General features: G+C 51.3%; 1 protein-coding gene across 4 annotated transcripts in view; it reads right to left on the bottom strand.

Moving 5' to 3' along the window:
- CRTAC1 (cartilage acidic protein 1) overlaps positions 1–21,954 on the bottom strand; it is a 147,778-nt gene extending 125,824 nt beyond the window's left edge. For all 4 annotated transcript variants that reach the window (XM_032882798.1, XM_032882817.1, XM_032882826.1 and 1 more), the window contains exons 1-2: positions 21,807–21,954; positions 3,412–3,611 (exon numbers count right to left, since the gene is read on the bottom strand). In XM_032882798.1, coding sequence (XP_032738689.1) covers positions 3,412–3,611; positions 21,807–21,830 — 224 coding nt within the window. In that variant the 5' untranslated portion in view covers positions 21,831–21,954. The remainder of the gene's footprint in view (positions 1–3,411; positions 3,612–21,806) is intronic.
- Between the last annotated feature and the right edge of the window lie 348 nt (positions 21,955–22,302).

Genomic DNA, 22,302 nt, shown 5'->3' with positions numbered 1-22,302 from the left:
CCAGAGTCAGATGCACGCACACGCCTTCCATCACAATTAACTCAAGAAACTGAAACACAACACAAACTCACCCGCAACATGCTCAAAATCAATGCCATCAATACCCAGAACGAGGATACCAAAAAAGCAAAACAAAACAAACCTATTCAAAGAGTAAATACTCAAAGCAACAGGGCTCAAGTCAGACACACTACAAGGTCAACACATCTAAGACAAGTTCAAGTATGCAGCGCCTTATACACTGAAGAGCTGGTCATTATCCCACAGGTCGCAAAGGTAAATGCCCTCAGGAACCAGCTAATGGGAAAGTCTATAAGATAATACAGAGTGGGCCTGCCATAAGCTGGACCGCAGGTGCCCCGGGGAAAGGGATTCACATTCAATTTTTACAAATTTCAACCCCCCCAGCATGATTCTTAAACAGAGTCTACAATCAAACAGAGATGGAAGTGGAGTTAAAATATGGGTATAGAGTAGATGACATAGAACAAGAGTCAAAGCCAGAAACGTGGCCAAGTCCACAGAGAATACAATGCAGAGCAGTGATCCTAGCTGTCATTATTTAAAAGAATGGCGACCACTAGGTTTATACCTTCAAATGCAATGGCAAAGCGAAAGTTAAAAGAAATGGCTTATTAAACTCTAATATGAGGGATTCAGTTTGTCAGACAGATTCTTGACATAAGTAATTGAGCTAGATTACAAAAAGATTGCATACATTCTCTTGGAAGGCTTTCAATAAATGAACCTTCTAAGAGCTATAGGTGTGGCCTTATTGGAAGGCAAGGGGTGGACCAAATGACCTCCCAAGGTCCTGATTTAAATATGTCTATACAGTCAACCCTTGGTTATCCAGCCCAAAGAAGAAGACAGTGACAAATCATCCTAAGCTCAAGATAATAGAAAGTTATATTTGCCTTTGGAACGTATTTTGGTACTTAAATTAGAACGTGTCTTTCTGACGCTCTGAGAATTCACAATGCTTCACAACAGCCACACAGAAGGCATGACCTGGAGCTGGGAGGCTGCCCAATTTCACCATCCTGTCCTCCACGCAAGCCTTCTCCTCTGCTGGGAGCCGGCAATATCATCTTGCCGAAGAACACTCGGCACCCCAAACTTTCCCAGACAGGGTCTGCCTGGCTCAACCCTTCTCTGGGAGATGAGAGAAGGCTCTTTCCCTGCTCTCTGGCTGACGCAGGATGAGGACCACAAAGTGCCTCAGGTCCCGTGGTTGGCAGCGAGCTAGCCTGGATTTATCTCTGTGAGGTGACTGCAAAGGATGGTCTAGACTCCCTACCACTGAAGACACAGAAGTAAACTTCTTGAGCTCCTTGGAAGAGACAGAGGGAGGGACTTCATGGAAAAGGAAGATGTAATGAATGCTGAGCGCTTGGAAAGAAAGAAACTGCATACTCGGGAGATGCAGCGGCAACTGTGCGTGTCCAAGGATGGGTGTGATGGAGAGCTGCACCTGAAGCCCATGTCCAAGGTGAAGGGCCAGTGTGGTAACCGCACTGAGCTGTAGAGGGCTCAGGGTGAGGGAAGGATGGTTGCCCCACTATCCTCTGTCCTCTGTCAGTTCCCAGGGGCTACTGAGGGAGGCTGGTGCCACCTAACAGGAGGCAGGACCAGCTAGGACCTTTCAGACAGCCTCAAAGTCCTGGAAGCAGAGGCTCAGAGCTCTGGGAGGCAGCATTTGATGAGATGGGCTGCTTCTTGGTCAGAGAGACACCAGACTGTCACTGAGCACGGACAAGCTGCTCCAGTCACCTCGGGCAGTAAGGGTCATCACAACACCTTCTGATGTTCCTTTTTCTATCACACTCTTTTCTTTAGTTTTTCCTTCAGACCCAGAACTGTGCTAATTTCAATATGGCTATTGAATTTAAATGAAAAAAAAAAAAAAATTCAGTTTCTCAGTCAGAGTAGCCACATTTCAAGTGCTCATCTGCCCCCTGTGGCTAGTGGACACCATACGGGACAGCCCTGACAGAGAACATCTACATCATCGCAGAAGGTTCCACTGGACAGGGCACTCATTCGGATTTCTAGAAGGTCTAGAATCGTGTACCTTCTACTCTTCACAGGATAGAAGAAATGAATAAATGGAAGAAGAAGCGTGCTTAACAAAGTATCTTTCCTACGCATCATCACAGCCGATCCTTACCCCGTCCGATGTGGTGGGTGGGGGTGAACTTCAATATGCCCATTTTACAGGTGAGACAAGTAGGCACCACATAGCTAAGGAACTCGCACAAGGTTCACAATTGTTGGGGGGTATGGTTAGGATTAACACCAGGTCTTCCAGTTCCAAGGTCAGTGCTTTCCACTGTTTCATGCAACTGCTACATGCGATGCCACCTAACAGTGACTTTGTTTCACACCGCCATACAAGCTCAGCCTCCCAGAATGAAGAGGACAGGCCCTCGTGATTTTCTGGATCGAATGATTTTTGAAGTGATAACAAAACTTGGCACAACCGCAGTTCAGTAGCTCTAGTAGGGAACCCTGGGGTTCAAATCCTGACCCACCCATGTCCCCTTTAATTGATGAGGGCTGATCGCTTCCCACCCGATTTCCTTTTCTCATGTATGTACTTCACAGTATTGTCAGGAGGCTTAAGGAAGACAGGGCCGGGGAAAGGCTCAGCACGGTGCCTGGCAACGAGGGCTCCAGAAATAACACTTATCGACGGTTTCTGGCAGAACTGACAGCACACTGGCGCATGCAACACCTTTCCTGATTCTACAGATGATCTATCGGAATCTCATCGAGGAAGGGACTGATTCAAGGTCAAGCGACTAGAAAGCTCTAGATCTACGGCATGAACTCAAGCTATCTGGACTCCGAATCCTATGCTTTTCTTACTACACGGTGTTGCTTCTCGGGAAAGAAGGGAGCAGTGGACACAAAGGTGTGCTTTAGAAGAAGTTTAGCTGTCGTGAATTCCCATCTTTCGCCCTTCTTTGAAAGGAATGATTATTGTCTTCTGAGTCTTACGGGAAATGCTGTGCAAAGGCCACTTTGAGCAGGACTTCTAGCATAATCGTCACCTTTAAGCCCTTCCTATGTAGAGCTTCTACAATCCCACTGCTAAGGTAGTGTTACTTGTATAACAAGGAGACTTAAAAACACAAAGTGCATGTCTTGAAGCAGAGTGTTCAAATTCCCTCCCTGAAAAACCATCCAGCCTCCATCACCTCACTGCTGTAGCAAAAGGCAAGGACATGGCCTTCCAGAGGCCCAGCGGATCCCAGCCCAGACTTAGGAATGAGAGGAGCCCAGCCCAGACCTAGGAATGAGACAACGAATTGTTGCAAACCATTGGCTTTTGGTATTTTTTACTCAGCCTTATCACAGCAAAAGCTGACTAATAGATTTGTCAGAATCAGGGTGGGAGTCACTTACCCTGCCACAACGATCTCAAAATCTCCATCATGGTCCACATCGGTGACTGCCACACCATAGTTGAGCTGGGTGGGGTTGCTGTCATAGTCAGGGGGCAGGACCGTGCTGGTGACTGCAGTGAACATGGGTTCAGCACGCTGAGACCCCTCGGTTGGGGGCAGAAACCACAGCAGCAGCAGGAACAGTAACATCCTGAACACCTGCAACCAGAAGTTACAAATGTTACTGAAAGACCTCCTAACCAAGCAGCCTGGAGTAGGCGCACGAGTACCCCCTCTCCCCACCCTCCCAGCCCTCATTCCTGGAGAGCTTGGCCATTACTGAGGCTGCCACTTTTCCGTAACACCTGCCCTGACCAGTGTGTTTAAAACCACAGCCTGCCGGGGCACCTGGGTGACTCAGTGGGTTAAAGCCTCTGCCTTCGGCTCAGGTCATGATCCCAGGGTCCTGGGATCGAGTCCTGCATCTGGGTCTCTGCTCATCTGGGACCCTGCTTCTCCCCCACCCTCTCTCTCTCTCTGCATACCTCTCTGCCTACTTGTGATCTCTGTCTGTCAAGTAAAAACAAAACAGAACAAAACAAAAACTACAGTCTGCCTGCATCCCACCAGATCACCCTTACCCTGCTGGGCTTCTTCGTTCTCTATCACTGTAAATCTACTTATTCATTATGCTTCCTGTTGTTTGTTCCCTCTGCTAGAATGTAAGCTCCACCAGGGCAAGGATCGGTGGGTTTTGCTTCCTCAGGCACACCAAGCTAAGGACAGAGTCTGGTACAGAATAGGCACTCATCACACAGTTGTTGAGGGAAGGAAGGAAAGAAGGAAGGAAGGAAGGAAGGAAGGAAGGAAGGAAGGAAGGAAGGAAGGAAGGAAGGGTTGAATATAAACGCATTGGCATCTCCCATACTCCAAAAGAAAGATTGGGAGAGTGAAGGAGATACCCAGCCTCAGTCCCTGGTGGGAGTGAGACTCCCATGGGTATCCCGGTCTAGAACAATAGAGTCAGTGAAGGATTTTCCTTCTACGGGACACATCCCAGAGGTAGCCTGGAGGGAATCTGGGAACTGGCAGGTTCCTCTGGCCAGGGTCCCTCCCCAGGGTGGCTGGCCATCATCTCCAGATCAGGAAGCAGGCAGTTAGGGAATGTATTCCAGCAGGATCTGGCAGTGGCCCATCATTCACTTGGAGAAATTAAACCATTCTGTGCGTGTTTTATTATAAATTAATTATGTATAATCCGTTGTATAATTCATTATTATATCTCTAACATAACTCAGGGCGTTGCCGAGCAGCCTGGGGCCATGGGAGCTGGTGGCCGGAACCCAGGAGACTGATGAGAATGGCCAAGGAGGTGGAAGGACCCCGCCCTGCCCCTGTGGGAGCTACAGATGGCCCACCCAGAGACTCTAACTGCAGGCCTGGAGGCCGAACTCCAGAGTATTCTAAAGGCCCTGCTGGAACAAGTCCCACAAACACTGCTGTGCAGGTCCAGTCCTGCAGGCAAAGTGGTGCCTTCCTGCCTTCAGAAGGCAGCAGACCCCTTCCTGATGGAACTCTTCCCGCTGGCATGCCAGTGCGTCTGGCAGCCGAGAGCAAGGCTGAGTGAGGCTGATGTCTTAATGAACAGAAGATGCAAAGACTGACTCTCCATATGGAGACAGACGCTCCTGCCAAAAAGGGAGCTTGCCTCCGTTCAGGACCCAGAAATCCAAATGGAGGGCCCAGGCGCTGCCTTCACAGTAGGACATGAGTCAGAAGCCTCCCTAATGCCTTGCTGCTGAAGCTGGTGTGAGACCCAGGGGCAGGGTGCCTATTGCAGGACAGAAACCAACCTCGGTGAGCCTTCCTGGGAAGGAGGCTTTTGCACCGTGTTCATGAGGCACATGTTGGGTGTTGCACTAGTAGAGTGAGGTCAAGCTTAAATTACTGAGATGTCTGAACAAGACCGTATCTTCTGGGCTGTCTAATCACCAAAGGCAAACACATCACTCTGAGAGTTAAGCAACTCGGCAGGAAGTTTGGTTGGATAAAGGAAACTTATAATTGGATTAATGAGCAGCTGGTGGTCAAATGAAGAAGCTAAAGAGTATTTAATAACTGGCAGAGACATGCTGAAATGTAGGGTGGATCTGAAGGTCACTGGTCTTTTCAAGGTATTTCTACCTCTATTGTAAGGACAGCAAATGAGAGCCAGATCCAATTGATTGGCAGTGGATTGAAAGAGTACTGCGATCAGATTACAAGGTTTGCAATGGACAGAGAAAAGGAAAGTGGCATAGGGTGTAACTTCTAGAAGCTACTTAGTCCCTCCCAGGCATCATACTTGTGATCTGGGTCACTGACACCAGGGAGGGAGGTCCCATTGGGGTAATACGGGCAACCTTCTGTTTAGGTAATATCAGAATTCTGGAATAGGTTTCAGAAGTACATCACTACTGAAAAATACTGTATAATAACTATTTTTTCTTAGAATTCCCACTTAATCAGGAAGCCTCGATTTTCTTTACAAGAGATTCATAACTTATAAAAGTAAACATCTGGTAGAAATTTTCTAATGAAGGTCATGAGGGGCAAGAACCATGATGCAGCCTGTTGATTTTTACCTTTTCTGTAAAAAGGTGAACTTAAAATTAAAAAAAAAAAAGATTATTTATTTATTTATTTGAAAGAAGGAGACAGAGAGAGCATGAGCATGAGTATGGGGAGAGGGGGAGGGGGAAAGAGAGAAGCAGACTCCCTTCTGGGCAAGGAGCCCAACACAGGGCTCACTCCCAGGACCCCAGGACCATGATCTGAGCTGAAGGCAGATGTATAACAGACTGAACCACCCAGGCTCCCTGCAAAGATGAACTTTTAATTAGGGGAGCCATATGAAAGAGGTAGCTACTCTCTGTTAACCATTTCCAGAAAAATAACCTAAAGCAAGATTAAAAAGAAATAATAAACTTATGGGCTGACCTCCATTCAGCTTGGTGACCTTGAACAAGTCACAGCCTTGGTGGGTCCCAGCTTCTCTAAAATGAGAGTTTGGGACAGACTTTAAGGGTCCTTTCCAGCTCTAAAATTCTACAATGAATTAAAGGATTTTTTTTTTTTTTTTTTTTTAAGAAGCACACCTTCAGCAGTTTTTCTCCTCAGTGCCTTCTATAAACTTCAGACCAACCTGTGTGATTTTCCTCTCCGAGCACATTAAACCTATTTTGAACAAAACAGCTTTTCGGCAGGGTTCTGCAGTAGTTCCCCCACAGAGGCCACGGCCAGAGAGGAATCAGCCGTCACCATTGTGGAATCTGAAATCACTCCACATGGGCAGATCAGTAGATGGCACCCCCAGTGGGGCAGGGGCGAGGGGTGCAGGGAGAACATGCACTTCACATGTTATTCTTCTGCTTTGTCAACGGCACTCCGTGCACCCACCTGGGCTGTTCTGAACCAGCGTGAGTTAGAGGGGAAGCTGTGAGCCTGTCTTTGTGGCAGATCGGGGAACAGTTATGGTAAAGAAACTCAAGAAAAGATTTGGAAAATATCCACCTTGTACTCTCAGGGCTCATGTGAAAGAAATCATGGAAGGGCTCTCTGTACCTTGACTACTTAGACTGGTTCCCAGACCTGGAGCCTCAATACCAGCTAAGAGTTTGTTAACAAGCAGGATCTTGGGCCCCACCCTAGACCTAATAAATAAGAATATGCATTTTAATAAGACTTCAGGTGATGTGAATGCACGTTAAAGTTTGAGAAACACTGCTCAGCTGGAGCTATACACTGGAATCACTTGGGGAGTTTTGTTTTCTTTTTTTAAATACTGTTGTCTGACAATGATTTCTTGGATATGACACCAAAAGCACACAACAAAAGAAAACATAGATAAAAAGGATTATCTCAAAATTTAAAGCTTTTGTACATCAAAGAACACTGCAGACTGAGTGAAAAGGCAACCCACAGAATGACAGAAAATATTTGCAAATTGTTTATCTGATAAGGGATTAATATCTAGAATATATAAAGAGTTCCTACAAATCAACAACAAAAAACCAACCCAATTAAAAATGGGCAAGGGACTTGAATAGACATTTCTCCAAAGAAGGTATATGCAAATGGCCAATAAATATGTAAAAAGATGCTCAACAAGAGTAATCATTAGGGAAATGCAAATCGAAACTACAATAAGATACCACTCATATCCATTAGAATGGAGATAGTAAAACAAAACAAAACAAAACAAAAAACACCAGAAAATGGCAGTCATTAGTGAAGATGTGGAGAACTAAGACCCTTGAGCACTACTGGCAGGAATGTAAAATGGCATAGCTATTGTGGAAATTCACTGTGCAAGAGTTCCTAAAAAACCAACAAACAAACCCTCCCAATACAACTTCCATGTGATCTGGCAATCCCACTTCTGGGTTTATACTGGAAAGAAGTGAAAGAAGGGGCTCAAACAGATTCTTGCACACCCACGTTCAAAGCATCATTATTCACAAGAGCCAAAATGTGGAAGCCACCCAAGAGTCCTTCGACAGCTCAACGGTAAACAAGATGTGGTCTATACCTAGAATGGAATGCTATAACCTTTAAAAAGGAAGACTGTTCTGACACACACTGTGACATGGATGAACCATGAAGACATTGTGCTGAGTGAAATAAGCCATTCACAGAAGGACATCGACTCTGTAATGCCACTTAGATGCAGTACATAGGGTAGTCCCATTCACAGACACAGAAAACAGAAGGCTGGTTGTCAGAGGCTGATGCAGGGAGGAGGAGCAGGGAGTTAGTGTTTAATGGACACAGAGTTTCAGTGTGGAGATGGGTGGTGGGGATGGTTGCACGCCCACGTGGATGTGCCCAATGTCACTGAACTGTACACTTAAAAATGGCTAACATGGTAAATTTAGAGACCAGGTGTCTTGTCTCACACCAAGATAGTCTCACTTAACTGGCACAGGGTGCAGCAGGGGCACATCAGAGTTCTAAAAGCTCCCCCATGTGATTATAATATGTCGCAAAATTTAAGAAACACTGTTCTATACCAGTGCTTCTCAGACTGTAACGTGTATATGAATCATCCGGCAATCTTGTTCAATTGCAGCTTCTGATCCACTAGATCTGTATTAGGGTCCAACATTCTTGATTTCTAACAAGTTCCCAGGTGATTCTAGGGATCCTGGTCTGCAAGTTACACACTGAACAGTGAGGTTCTGCACTATAGCTCCCAGTCAAGAAACCAGGGTATATACTACAGAGAAGGGATGTGATTATTTCAGGAACCTGCTTCTCACTCTCTAGATCTAAGGAGCTGAAATCAATGGAGGGTTATGCAATCCTCAGAGCTGCAGGCTCCTTTTACCCGTATACGCTCAAAGTCCTAGCTGTCTTCAGCTCCGAGTTAAATTACCATACTTAATATGAGGGGACAAAGAAGGATTCTGGTTCCAGTTTTTACCAGAAAGTGAGAAGAGGGTAAGGGTTGGAACTGGAAGGGTGGGGGGTCAGGTCCAGGAGAAAAGGGATGGCTATCATCAAATGCCACAGCCTAGAGAAAATGGGTTATGGGCAGGAATTTGCCGCTAAGACAGAGACGCTCGCCAATGTGTTCTTAAAAACCATCGTAGTGCCCGGTACTAGTTAGTGCTTAATTAATGTTTGTTAAATGTTGAATATGCCCAAATGATAATATGAATCAGCAGAAATGACTTGCCACTTGTCATAGAGTTATTTAAAAACTCTTCTTTGCCTAAAGCAAGGCTTCTCAAACTGTAACGTGCTTACAAATTACCTGAAGGTCTTGGTCAAAATGCACATTCTGATTTGGTAGGTCTGCGGTGGGGCTCAGTTTCTATACTCTCACAGAGCATCACATGAGGCCTCTGCAGACTTCACTTTTAGTAGCAAGGCTCTAGACCAAGGTTCTAAACCCCAGCTGGCCCACAGAACTCACCTGGGAGTATTTCAAAATACAACATGGCCCAGGTCCTTCACCCAGTTTCTTTTCTTTTCTTTTCTTTTTTTTTTTTTTGAAAGATTTTATTCATTTGATAGATATTACAAGTAGTCAGAGAGGCAGGCAGGGAGAGAGGAGGAAGCAGGCTCCCCGCTGAGCAGAGAGCCCAACGAGGGGCTTGATCCCAGGACCCTGAGACCATGACCCGAGCCGAAGGCAGAGGGTCTAACCCACTGCCCCCTTCACCCAGGTTCTGATTGAATTGATCTGGGGTGGGGCTCAGATGCTGCGTATTTCTAGAAGCTCCCCAGACGATGCTGATGGACAGCCTGGGCTGAGAACCATGGCCCTAGACTCACGTCCTCAAGATCTGGGAATGTAAGCTGCGCTTGGCTTTGAAGTGAAAAATGTTTCTACTCCTCAAATGTCCTCAACCAGCTTGTTGAAGTACATGAAGAAAACCTACTTTTGGCTAGAGAATATCACTGGAAGAGGTGAGGTTGGGAGTTTGGGGAAGAAAGCAGAGCAGGCTGGGACTGCATGAAGCGGGAGGGCTGCAGGCACCGGGAGTGACCTCACATTTTAAATGACTGACCTGAGAAACCTCCTGTCACACCACCGTGAACATCTGAATCTTTGGGGAGAGCGTGGAAAAGTTAAACATAGGATCAAAAAGTAGGTTGAACTGAAAGTTTTTGTTTTCTTGAATGCTTGGGCATGATGCACCTACTATGTTCTTGAACCCGCTGAATGGCGTGGAGTCAGAGGTTAAGCAGTAGGTGTGGAGGGAGGACACCCAGGGCCAAGCAGCCTGGAGGAGGCAAGGCTAAGTACCAAAGGCAGAGCTTGGGCCAAGGGACACAGGGCCAGAGCACCCGGAGCCTCGGTGAGGAACGTGGGCTGCTCCTGCAGGGGAGGTGTGGGGAGGAGGCCGGGAGGGGTCTGGCTTAACAAGGGGAAGGGATGCTAGGACTTGTGGTTCAGGCAGTGAGAAGATTGCTTTGTAATGATTTTAAAAAAGGATCCATAAGCAAACTTCTTGAACAGTCCTTAGTGGGATAAAAAGAGGGGGGAATCCCAAAGCGTGGAGTCAGGGACCTGGATTTGGATCTCAGGTGTCCCCACCCCCGCAATCCCCATCAACTAGGTAGTGACCTTGGGCACGTTCCTCCATCGGTCAGCTCTTCAGTGTCGTCACCTGTGATGTGGGAAGCAGACGACGCACGAAGGTTTCAAGGGTTAGGTGAGCTTTCGGACACCTGTTGGGGGCCAGGCCGGGCTGTGCTCACTGCTTATTCCCCGTCTTGCTACACGGATAGTGTTGGGTCAGATAGTCTTTCGACATTGGCTGTGAGGCGGGTCACATGCAGCCAGACTCAGTCTTCTGTGGCCTTGGGACTTTCCTGAACTGGGTCTGAAAGCTGGTAACCAAGCAACCCAGATCTCGGAGTGGGGTCAGGCAGCTGTGGGGGGAAGCTTCCAGGGCAATTTCCAGGGCAAGCAGTTCCTTAGCAATTATCGAAAGAGCCAAGGACACCACCCCAAGCTCTCACAAAAGCAAGAGCCCTGAATGCTCCAGATGTTGAAAATGAGCCGGGAGCACAGACCTTTTCCAGACACTGTAGGGGGGCAGAGTCTCACTCGACAAAAGAGCCCCAAATGCTTCAGAAGTTAGAAATGAGCATGGAACACTGACCCTTTCCAGACACTGTAGGGGGGCAGCGGCTCTGGGGAGGAAGGCAGCCTTGGGAACACTCCGTCCCGCAGAGGCCAAGCCCCACCCAGGAGTGACTGGAACCAAGACATCTTTGGAGAAGGGCTACCAGAAGTTGTCTTGGTTCCTTTGCCCACAGTGACAATCCCCGTAGACCCTGGGATCCTGCTGTCGGTGCTGGGGTCACAGGGAGAAACTTAGTCAACATGTGCTGTAGCTGTACAGGGGGAGGGGGTTGGAGGTGAAAGCACAAAGAAATCACTAAGGGAGCTGGGGGCAGGGCAGAGACCCGGACTGCTTCCGAAGAGGTAGGGGGTGTTGCCGCAAATTAAGCTGAAGGATGCTCAGAAGGCAGCTGGATAGGAGGGGCAGGAGGGAAGGGAGAGCATCCAGAGAATAGACCCAGAGGTGTGGAGGACCCAGCGGTCACCCCAGCCTGCCCTTCTGGCACTCCCTATCAAGGCCCCGATCCCCGGGTCAGGGGTGGGGAGGAAGCATTTATTTCCCACTCCTGAGGTTTGCTTCCAGAGGACCTTCCACTTGACTAGAGCATGGGTTCTCAGGTGGGGGCAATTTTGCTCCCCCTCCCCTCCCTCCTGGGATACCTGTCCATGTCTGGAGACAGTTCTGGTCCACACAACCAGGGAAGGGAATGTTACTGGCATTTAGAGGGTAGAATGCCAAACTTCATACAGTGCACAGAACAGCCAGCCAAACAAAGAATTATCTAGCCCAAAGCATCAAGAGCGTGAGCTTGAGAACCTCCAGGACCAGCGCCATATTCCTGGCCTCTCTCCTTCCCGAATCCTCCTCCTGAGGGCTGCAGCAGGGTCTCCCAGACTGCTCAGTGTGCAAGAACCATGCAGGAGAGCCCTTTCTGGACCTGCCTCCTGACAGAGGCCACTCTCCGCCACGGGCTGAGGCTTAGCGCCGGCTCCCCCACCACAGGGAGCCCACTCTGAAGCCAGGCCTTCCAAACAGCTGTATCAGTATGGAGGGTGTCTGAGACTTCCCTCTCTCCTCCCTTCTTCCTCCCCCTTTCTCTCTTTCAGTTGGTCCTGAATCTGAGTAGGGAAGGGGGATGCTATTCACTGGGCCCCTTTGAACCCCAACACCGTCACTCAGGTTGGAAATCTGGTGTCACAATGGGTTCTTGCGTCTTCCTCCTTCCCCACAATCGCTGGATCACCACGTCCATTGTGTTCCATGAATACTTCTCAAAAGTGCCCAGTCTTCCCAACCCCACTGCTGGAGATGCGCCCCTCTACCCTTCCCCTGAACAGTGACAATACTTGCTAACTACCCCCTTCCTCTCACCTCACCCACTTCCACACGCCTGTCGGAGCTCCATTTCTAATCTCAGAACTGATTCCATCTCTCTTCCACTTAATTCATGGAACTCTGGATACCAGGCAAACAGGTTTTCACTGCAATTTTGTCTAACAAGTCCTATATGAGGAGTAGGTAGTAATAGTGACGCTTGTCTGCTCCCGACTGGGTGCCAGGCGCTACTTCTCCCCCTTTGCACAGATGATTTCCTCCGGTCCTCACAGTAACCTTGTGAGGTGGGTTTTATTATGGACCCCATTTCATAGATGAGGAGACTAAGGCATGGAGACGTTAAGTAACCTGCTGAAGGTCACAAAGCTAGGGTGTGGTGGAACCAGATTCTGTGTCTAAGCTCCCTGGCTCTGGAACTAGTGTTCTTGGACACTCTGCTATAACAAACTTGTCTTAGAGCAGGTGAGATAGAAACCCACTGGAAGGAGCAAACACCCCCGTCCAGGGGAGCTGAGGGAGAGCCAAGAGAGGGGTGGTGGTGAGCTGACCAAGGGGACAAGGTGGAGGAAGTGTCCCCGGGCTGAGGAGACAGCAGAGCATGTGGACAAACAGCTTGTGTCATGCAGTGAGGCTCTGTGTGGTGGGAGCACGGGATGGGGCAGGACAACCTCTGGGAAAGAGGATGGAGAAGGCGGGTAGCCTGGTGAGCCACAGCCGCCAGAGGTGGAAGGGTGTGTTAGAAAGACTGCTGTAGCCATGGGGTGTGGAGAAGCCATGGGAGGATGCAGCTGGAAGCTGGGACTCTGGCTGGGAAGCAAACCCTGGGCCTGAGTGGGGGAGAAAGCTGGAGGTCTGGAGGTGCCCTTCCCTCGGCCATTACTCACTCCGTATCCCCATGCACCCACACTGTAGCAGGCCCTGTGCCCAACGCTGGGAGAACAGCTGGGAACAAAGGCCTTGCCCCGTGGCCTATACGCTCCGAGGCCTCCGTCATGGGTGTCTCTCCACCTCGTCTCTGGCCGGGTCCTCTGCTTCGCCGAATGCTAGAATTTCTGCCCCTCCCTGCCCCTGCGTCTTCCCCAGCACCCAGAAAGTAGCAGGCTTCCTCTTCTCTCCTGCTACCTGGGGAAGCACCACGTGCCGCCAGCAGCTGCACTCCCCGGCAGAGAGCAGACTGGCTCCTGCTCCCGAGAAGGCAGGTGAAAACTCAGGGGCCCCTGGAAGGAGGTGCCCCAGAGACCAGCAGGCTAATGACCCTGGGTTACTGTGAGTGAGCGCACGAATGGCATCTCCCAGCCCTGTGCACCAGGTGCAGTGGCTCCTGCTTGAGCATCACGAAAAGCCGAGACTTCCCCGTCTGTGGAAGGGGCAACGGTACGGAATGATGCCCGTTCCAGGCTGAGCGTGGTGCCCGGCAACAGGAGGTCCGTCTGTGGCAGGGGAGGGCAACAGTGATCGAGCTAAGACCATGGCCAACGGCCGTCTGTGGGCCAGAGGAACGCAGCTCAGGAGGGGGCACCCGGGCCCACTAGGGACTCCCCTTCCAGGGGTAGGGGCCAGAAACCGGATGGAACACTTGAGACTGCCAGACTTCAAGGAATAGGCTTGCTTCCATGACTAATGTGTCTGGGGAGCCCAGTGGAGCTCGCTGGCTTCTTCAGCGTTGCTTTCCCAACACAAGACTCCTCAATTTCCTGACTTCCACCCAGGCATACTCAATCAGGACACGCCCAGGGGCCAGGTTGGAAGGGACACCTGAGGCCTGGCTCCTGACCTCCGGGAACTCGTGGTCTACCGGTGGTGAGACCCATGCTCAGGGAGAAGCTCAGAACAGCAAGACAGCTGAAGTGCGGGGGCGGGGGGGGGGTGGGGGTGGCTAGTGACGCGGGGGTAAGGGCAGGAGTGAAGGAGAATGGAGATTCCACGGGACCCACATTCTATGTGGATCATGGAGTGGCTGTGACACAGCTTTAGTGGACACGGCAAACGTGGGATTGCAGTGTCCAGGGTGTGGGGCGCAGGGTGTGGGAGAAAGCGGAGGTGGCCGCTGGGGCCTGTAGGGCCTTCCCGTTATGCCAAGGCAAGGAGCCTGGAGTCACGCCATAGGAGAGGGTTTGAAGTGGGCTGCGACATGATCACAAGGTCAGCCACGCACCGCAGGAAGAGCGTTTTAGGTTTGGGGCAGCAGGCTGCAGGACAGACAGACGGTGCTTCTGAAGAGCGAGTGAGAGTCTCACAGAAGGGATGTAGGCATCCTGGGGCAGCAGAGTGGCGTGGCCCTGGATGACCTCCCAAGTGCTTTTCCAGACCTAAGAGTCCATGGGTCAGGGTTTGTTGCCTTTTTCCCCTCTAAGTCACTTCAGGTGCATTAACAGACCTTGCTATTTAGAAGCACGCCCCTGGGAATCTTCCTGCGAAGTAGTGATTCACTCCCTAGTGTGTCTTCAGTGGAAATCCGAATTATCCTCTCTTCTCTCAGCTTAGAGTGAGGCAAACCTGCGCTGCACTTCCTTGCAGTAGCCTGGTGGGAAGGAGGGAGGAAGGGGAGAGAGCACGCAGAGAGAAGGAAAGAGGAAGAGAACCTGGGCCTTGCTCGGGGCTCGGAGCTGGCCACCATCTCACAGGGTGGGCCCTGCCTGGGCTCCCCAACCCCTGCCTGGGCAGTGGGACCTCGGGGTTTCTGGAGCCTGCTGGGAAGAAGGAGCCAGAAGGAAAAGTGGCCTTGCTGATCCAGGCCAGTTTGGAGATCCACTGTCATACCTAGAGTCCCCTCTGGGCCAGAATGGCCACCCTCATTCACCTGTTAATCCACCCAAGTACCCACTGAGCTCTTGCACATGCCAAGCACGCTAGGCATGGAGTTCATGGTGAGAATGAAAGACACAGTGCTTTCCTGACACTGCTTACAAGGCAGTGTTTCTTCTCAGGGACTCTTGTGTCCCCACTTTTGCCAAAGCCTCCTTGGACATACATAGCTTCTCCGTTGAGAGGTGCATGGTTACGATCTCTGAGGAAGAGTCTGTTCCTAGAGACCAGGATGAAAGGGAATGTGACATCCCTTAGACAGTGTGTCTGCAAGAGACGGAAAGGGCCTGTCTGCTTAGCTCCTCTGTTATAGGGACAGACTGGGGTGTAACCTTGATCCTCTAAGGAGAGACTCAAGTGACTTCCTACCTCCAATCCTGAGCACACAGAGGGCAAGACCAGAGATGGGCCTTCAGTGAAAAGCACCAACAGAGGCTGCTCCTGCCAATCCTTCAAGAGCTCCTCTGCCCATGCAGGCTGGGATCGGGCTCCCAGGCCTGTTCCCCATCTAGACAGCTGAACCAGGATTTGTCTGACATGAGGGGTCCTTATGGACAGACATCAAAATAGGGTATGGCAGGGATGCCGAGGGAGAACCTCCACTTGGGGGCTGCTCTCCAGGCAGGTGGACATTGCTGTTAGGGAGGAAGTCCCTGCAGTCCCTCCCCTGGTCAACGGGACAGCCTGAGCTCAGCAGTGATTCCCGTGACCTTGTCACTGTACTTGTTGGGTGCAAACAAAGATAACAGTAACTAGAAAAACGGGAAGGGTCATTTTATACACTCTGTGCACTTGCAATTCTTTCGTGGCTAATTAAAGTAATATGTCAAAATGTCCCTTGAAAGAGATCTTTAAGAATATGTCTGTTAACTAAACAAGGTTTTACTAATTAATGACTCGCCTTCCCATCGCTCTGTGAAGTTCCTTGCAGAACTTCCCTGTGCCGAGAGGGTTGAGCAGGAAAGAATGATGTTGCCCCCTCCGCTTCCCGGAGGGAGTGGGGACAAATCCAATCGGTTGTCATTTGTGGCGATATCAGTATCTCCTCCGGATGTTGATCAGATTTCCTGGGCTGGAGCCAACTTACAGGGCGAGGGTACTGGAATTATTCCAAGAAGAAAACGCTTTGCTTCTTACGAAGCCAACATGATTTCTTTCAAGGAAAATTTTTATCTTTTTTAAAAAAAGTGGCTAGGGTTTTTGAAGGGCAAATCTTTGGACTTTTCTCTAAAGGTAATGATTATGATATACTTATTTGCTAAGATCACCTTCCCTCTCCCCTAGCCACACACACACACACACACACACACACACACACACTCAGAGAGGCATGGGGGTGGGGGGGGAACGAGGCACCCAATATTACACAATGAGTCAGTGGCACAGCCAGAAATAGAACTTTCCAAACTCCCGAATTCTTAATAATAGCAATATTAATAATAGTCTCTTTATAATTTTCCAAGTGTTTTCACAGCTCCCATTTGATCTTCACAACATCTTTGAGAGAGTTTGGGTAAGTCGGTCTCAGCAAATAGGAGATCTGAGTTCCAGATGAGCTTGGCCGCTCGCTTGCTGTAGGACCCTCACTAAGTCTTTTCACCTCTGTGGGTCCTAGTGTCCTGAGCTGTGAAATGGGAGAGCCGGATGAGAACACTTCTGAAATCCCTCCCACCTCCGATTCTATTTGGCCATGCTCCGGCCCAGATTTCTATGTGGCCATGCTCTGGCCCAGGTTTCTCAGCCCTGACACTATTGACATATTAGGCCAATTTTTCACTGGGGGCTGTCCTACGTATGGTAGGATGTTCAGCCTCATCCCTGGCCTTGCCCCACTAGATGTTACTAGCCCTCCCTAGCCCAGTGGTGACAACCAAAGATGTCTCCAGACACTGCCAAATGACTGGGGGGGCAATGCAGGCCCTCTGGTCACTGCCAAAGGATTTCAATAAGGTCAAGATCATGAGTGGTTCAGCAGCAAAATGTCCTCCTGTCGCCAAGCCCTTCACACCTCTCTGTCTACGTTTCCAATGCAGCCTCCAAGTCCTTTGCTGCTTCTCATTTCTTAAATGCCCTAAGTGGCCCAGGGTGTGTTGGGTGTGATAATGAACCAATTGATTTCATACTTTTTCCTAAGCAGAGTTCACAGGTTTATGTCCCCTAAGCAACCAGCCAGGCTCCCCAGAAATCCCTCACCGAGCCCTGGCTGGCCTGGAAGCCTGTATCTGCAGCCTGCAGGAGGCTGAGGAAGCATGGATTTGTCAGCACTCTTAAATCACTGGGCTCCGAGGAAGGCTTCTCCCAGCACAAAGATCCTTCCTTAGGAATCAATAGCTCAGGGCCCTTCATCACATTCAGAATTATCCTGGGACCTGTAAAATTTATTTTCCCCAAGTATGGCAGAACCCCCAAATGAAAACCCTAGGGTGGGGGAGGGGAGAAGGCAAGGAGGGAGCCCCGCTTAGGAGGCCTTGTCCATCAGTCCAGATGTTGCTTTGAGCAGGGACCGATGTGCAAATCTGGACACTCAGCCTCGCTTGCTTGGAAAAGGAAGACTCAGTGTGGTTCCCAGTGATCCTGCAATAATAACTTCTTCCAGCTGAATACCTCCTTACATCTTGCTAAGGGCAGAGGCATGTTAAAGACTGTCTTCCTTCATCTTCACTATCCTACCCTTATCACAGGGTTGTCAGCTTCACCGTTTTGCAAAGGAGGAAACTGAGGCATGCAGAGGTTAAGCGGTTTGCCAAAGGTCTCTAAGCCAGTGAGTGGGGGAGCCAGATTCTAAGCCTGTGTCCTTCCTACTACACTGGGCTGCCTTCCCAACGAGAGTAGGGGAAGTAAGAGTCAGCCACCTAGTGGGGCTCATGAAAAGGGTGACTTCTTGTTTTCTCAGGGTCTAATGCCACTTCTCAAACTCTGTGTCCTCTTCTCATTCAACAAAACACCAGAGAGCTTGTACTCTAGCCATCTTTCATGTAATTACATTCTTTTCCTTATCCAGACCCGAACAAGCCCTGGGAATGCAGGCACATTTCTTCAGCTAGAGCCAGGAGCTGGCGCAGACCCCAAGCGCACGCTCCCAGAACCCCACTTCCTAAAGGAGGGGGCTGTTGCTCTCTGGTGGTCCACGTAATCTTACTGCCTTCCTCCTCCCCCTGAAGGCTAAGACCCAACTTGCCTGTGAGCCTGAAGGAGAAGAGGAAACTCAAGCATCTTCCCCAGCAACAAGCATCCTTTGGGTGAGCTTTAGGGACAGAAGAGGATCTGGCTCTCAGAATTCTGGCTTGGCGGCACTCGTTTCTCCTGAGGGTCGCCACTGAGTCGGCCGGGCTCCGAGGGGACCCCAGAGGAGCTCTATGCCGTGTGCAAAAGAACAGAGTGGGGAGAGGAAATGGAAGGGTGGTCCACAGGCCACTCAGCAAGCCTCCTGCCCAGGGCCCAGCTCAGATGTCGACAGTCACACTCACAGACCAGAAAAAGGGCAGGGGAAATGGCAGTATCTTCCAGGTCACCCAAGAAGCCCTAATACAAGGATTCTGCAAAAACAAAACGTCCTAGCACTCTACCCTTGAGCTGGGAGCAGCAAAGATGGGGAAATGGGCAAATAATGGTTGGGAACTTTCCACTTCATCCAGGATCTGAGTACTGGGGGTGCCAGAGGCAGCAGAGGGATGCAGGACTGGGAGAGCCTACGCTGGCATGCCCTCGTGAGAGAAAGGAAGCACTCTGGCCTGGCTTCCAAGACCACAGCGAGGGACTGTGCTCTTCTAATGCCTGCATGCATGGACTGAGAACCGGAGTTGCTTTCTTTCTGCCTAAAAGACTGCTTGGAATAACGAGATAAGATAGTGGACGGAAGGGAAAAAGCAATTCAGAATTTCTATTACCTGTATATGTACATTACAAGAACTTTACCGGCTCCTCGCTCTGAATAATTGATTCCAAGAAAATTTCCCCAAATTTACTAAATTTATTAATTTGCCAATGTCAGCAATTATGAGTACATAGTGTGCTGAGAACACACGTCCATCTTCATGGTAAAGAAGAAGCAGGTCACAGGATTGGAAAGAGCTCTGTGTAGGGAGCTGGAAATCCTGAGACCTAGTCCAATGTTTTCCACCAAATAGCCGTGTGACCTTGGGCCACACACTGGTCCTGACTGGGCTTCAGCTTTCTCATCTGCAAATTAGGTATGCATGTGAGTGTTGGGGAAGGGATGAGGTTGGACTAGATGCTCTTCGAGGATCCTCCCTTCTAGGATCCTCCCTTCTAGCCCTAATGTTCTTGGACTCCGTGGGCTCATAACGAGTTCAAAGGACCCACCAGAACCAAGCGCAAAGGAATGGTCTCAGAGAGCAGGTGGGACTGAGCACCAGCTCACCTGCCCCATTGCACCTGAGATCACAAGGAACAACTGACATCCAGGAAGCCCGTGGTAGCAGGGCTCCCGTCATGAAGGTGAGGGTCGGGGGCTGTGGCCTGGGCTTGCCCAAAGTGTTTAGTTACCATGGTCAGTGAAGGGCAAGAAGTGGGAAAGTCAGTGGTCTCCAGCTGGGTGCCTTTGGCGCCCCCTACTGGACACCAACGAGTCTGCTCCACCTTTAACCTTGATCACCTCGCCAGGCAGCCAGAAGATTGAGAACAGGAGACTGTCATAAGCACTTTCATAGTACTGCCTTTGTGGTCCGTGGTCCTCTCTCCACAACCATCTAGGTTTGACTCCCTAGAATGATACAGGCATTTGGTCTACACATTCACAGGGGCATACCTGTGCAGCGAAAGGACGCCTTAAGCAAACACCAAGGTGCCAAATAATAAACATCAGGGTTTAGAACGCCAGGTGCAACCTGGCGTTGGAGAGAAGGGAAGAAAGATGGGAAGAAGGGAAGAAAGATGGGAAGAAGGGAAGAAGATGGAAAGAAGGGAAGAAAGAGCAACAAGCAGGTATCTCCCTGCACAAATCCCCAGTGGAGAGAAGGTGTTGGGAAATGGAGCAGAAAAATTTTGACCGCAGGTGGAGGATGGAGCTGGTTGGGGGTATGGATTGATAACCCCCACAGGAGATCTCCAGGCTGAAGGAGCTCCCCTAGGAATCCAAAACACCCACCGTGTTCAGGAATGGGGTACTGGTGGAAGATACACCCCGACTGAGCAGCATGTCTTTGACCTTCTCCAGAGTCCATTAGTGCCAACTACAAGTCAGAATATTCTACTTGTGGTCCACTGTGGCAGCACCAAGACCCTAAACTCCCTTCATTGCTTCTTAAATTGACTTTAGGACCTGCTGCCAGAATGATGTTCTTCAGTCAGAGGGAGAGAAAATGCTTCCTCAAGAGGTTTCTTGGAAGAACCGCCATGTTCCCACTTTTCCATCCTCCATCTCCCCTTCCTCACGGCTGAAGTGAGGTACAGCATTACTCTGAATTTGCTCTGATTCAGCCTTGGGTATCCCCAGCCCCAAGTCATCAGGGTAAAAAAAATCTCCCATCAGGAGCGATTCTCTTCCCCCCTGATTCTCGCCTGATTCTCAACAGCACTACAGAGCTGTCCCCTATTCTTGGAACATTTTTGCCTTCTTTTCCACCTGGCTTCACTTGGGAAGTCCTGCACCCATCCCAGAAGACATCTCAAGTGTGACTCAAGAATGTGTCCTGCCTGGAGAGCTGAAGCTCCTCCTGGGATGCACAGAAGCCACACTAGGTGCCCACCCCACGACCACCGCCAGCAATATTCATTAGTCATTCCCGGAGGAAGGGGAGTGAGTGCCCCCCTCCCAACATCAGGAGCATTCCGCGACCACTCTGGGAGGCTCCCATCCAGGCTGGGATGACTTTGGATTCTTGAGTTGGTTTCTGCAGAAACGGGACTAACCAGGGCTCCCAACTACTGTACTGCGAAGAGGCGCGCTGCAATGTTGGGCATGCCCCCAAGCCTGGCCTGCTGCCCCATCCAAGCCTCCAGGTGCCCCCATGGGCGGAGAAGGATCCCCGGCTCCCCCGGAATGCCTGAAGCTGGTTTGCCCGAGACAGGCTGCGAGCGAGGAGACCACACCTCGGTCCAGCAAAGGCAGCTGGCAGCTACGCCGCTCGCGGGGCTAGCTCCCGGAGCTCTCTGCCCACCGAGGGCTGTGCCAGGACCTCGGCTTCCCCGGGGAAGAAGCTCCAGCTCTCCGGGGCTCTTCCCCATTCTGGCAGCATAGTCACCGGGTCGAGGCCAGTAGCTTCCCCGGCCCGAGGCTGAGCCCCGCTGGGGGGCTGCAAGATACCCTCGGCACATCCCTTCTCACCTGCTCCGCCCCCCTCGCCGCCCCAGTGACCCCTCCCCAAACGGCTGACCTCCAGCGCGCCCCAGCACCTTCCCCGCCAGCGGAGTGGGCTGTGATCCGCACACCCCCGCTCCCACCTCTCCTCCACCTCCAGCCCCGCGCCCGCCTCGCCCCCAGCCCGCGGGGGAGGCTCGGCGCACCGGTCGGGTCCTGCGCTTCTCGGTAAGTTGGCAGCACAGACGCCGCCACCGCCTGCGGTGGCGGCGTCCGCCTTCCCGGTTCCCGGGCGGCGTCGCCGCCACCCCTGCGGGCGGGTCGGGAGGGGCGCGCAGGGCGGGAGAAACTTTCTCCGCCTGAGGGAGTGGGTGCCCGGGAGCGGGTACTCACGCCGAGGTCAGCGCTCGGAGCCATCTTCGGGCTCTCTCAGCCCCACCGCCTGGGGGCGCCGGAGCGCGGGCGCTCGCTGCCGCCGCCGCCGCCGCCGCAGCCGCCTTCCAGCTCCCAGCCCCGGTCCCGGGCTGGCCTCGAGCCTCCCGCCCCGCCACAGCTCGCTCGTTTTATACAACTCCACTCGAGCGCGCCCGGGCTTATGTAAAGGCTGGCGGAGACCCGCAGCCAATGGCATGGCGGCTGGAGCGGGGGGGCCCGGGACGGGGGGGGCGCCCGCACGGCCAATCGCGGCGCGGGGAGCCCGGGCAGCCGGTGGGGGAGGGGACGCCTCCCCGCGCTGATTTAGGAGCGGGGATTGCGGTGGCAGCAGCCGGCAGCCTGGCCGGCGCGGCGCGGCGCCGCGGGCGCTGGGGTGGGTGGGCGGCGGCGAGGGTGGGCGGCGGCGAGGGCGGGCGCCCCCCGCACCTCGCTTCGGCGTCGCGTAACCTTCAGG

The sequence above is a fragment of the Lontra canadensis genome, unplaced genomic scaffold (assembly GCF_010015895.1).
Source record: "Lontra canadensis isolate GAN:19392208 unplaced genomic scaffold, GSC_riverotter_1.0 scaffold3, whole genome shotgun sequence".
Classification (NCBI taxonomy): domain Eukaryota; kingdom Metazoa; phylum Chordata; class Mammalia; order Carnivora; family Mustelidae; genus Lontra; species Lontra canadensis.
The sequence above is the reverse complement of the archived record's forward strand: the minus strand, read 5'-3'. Positions and strand labels throughout refer to the sequence as shown.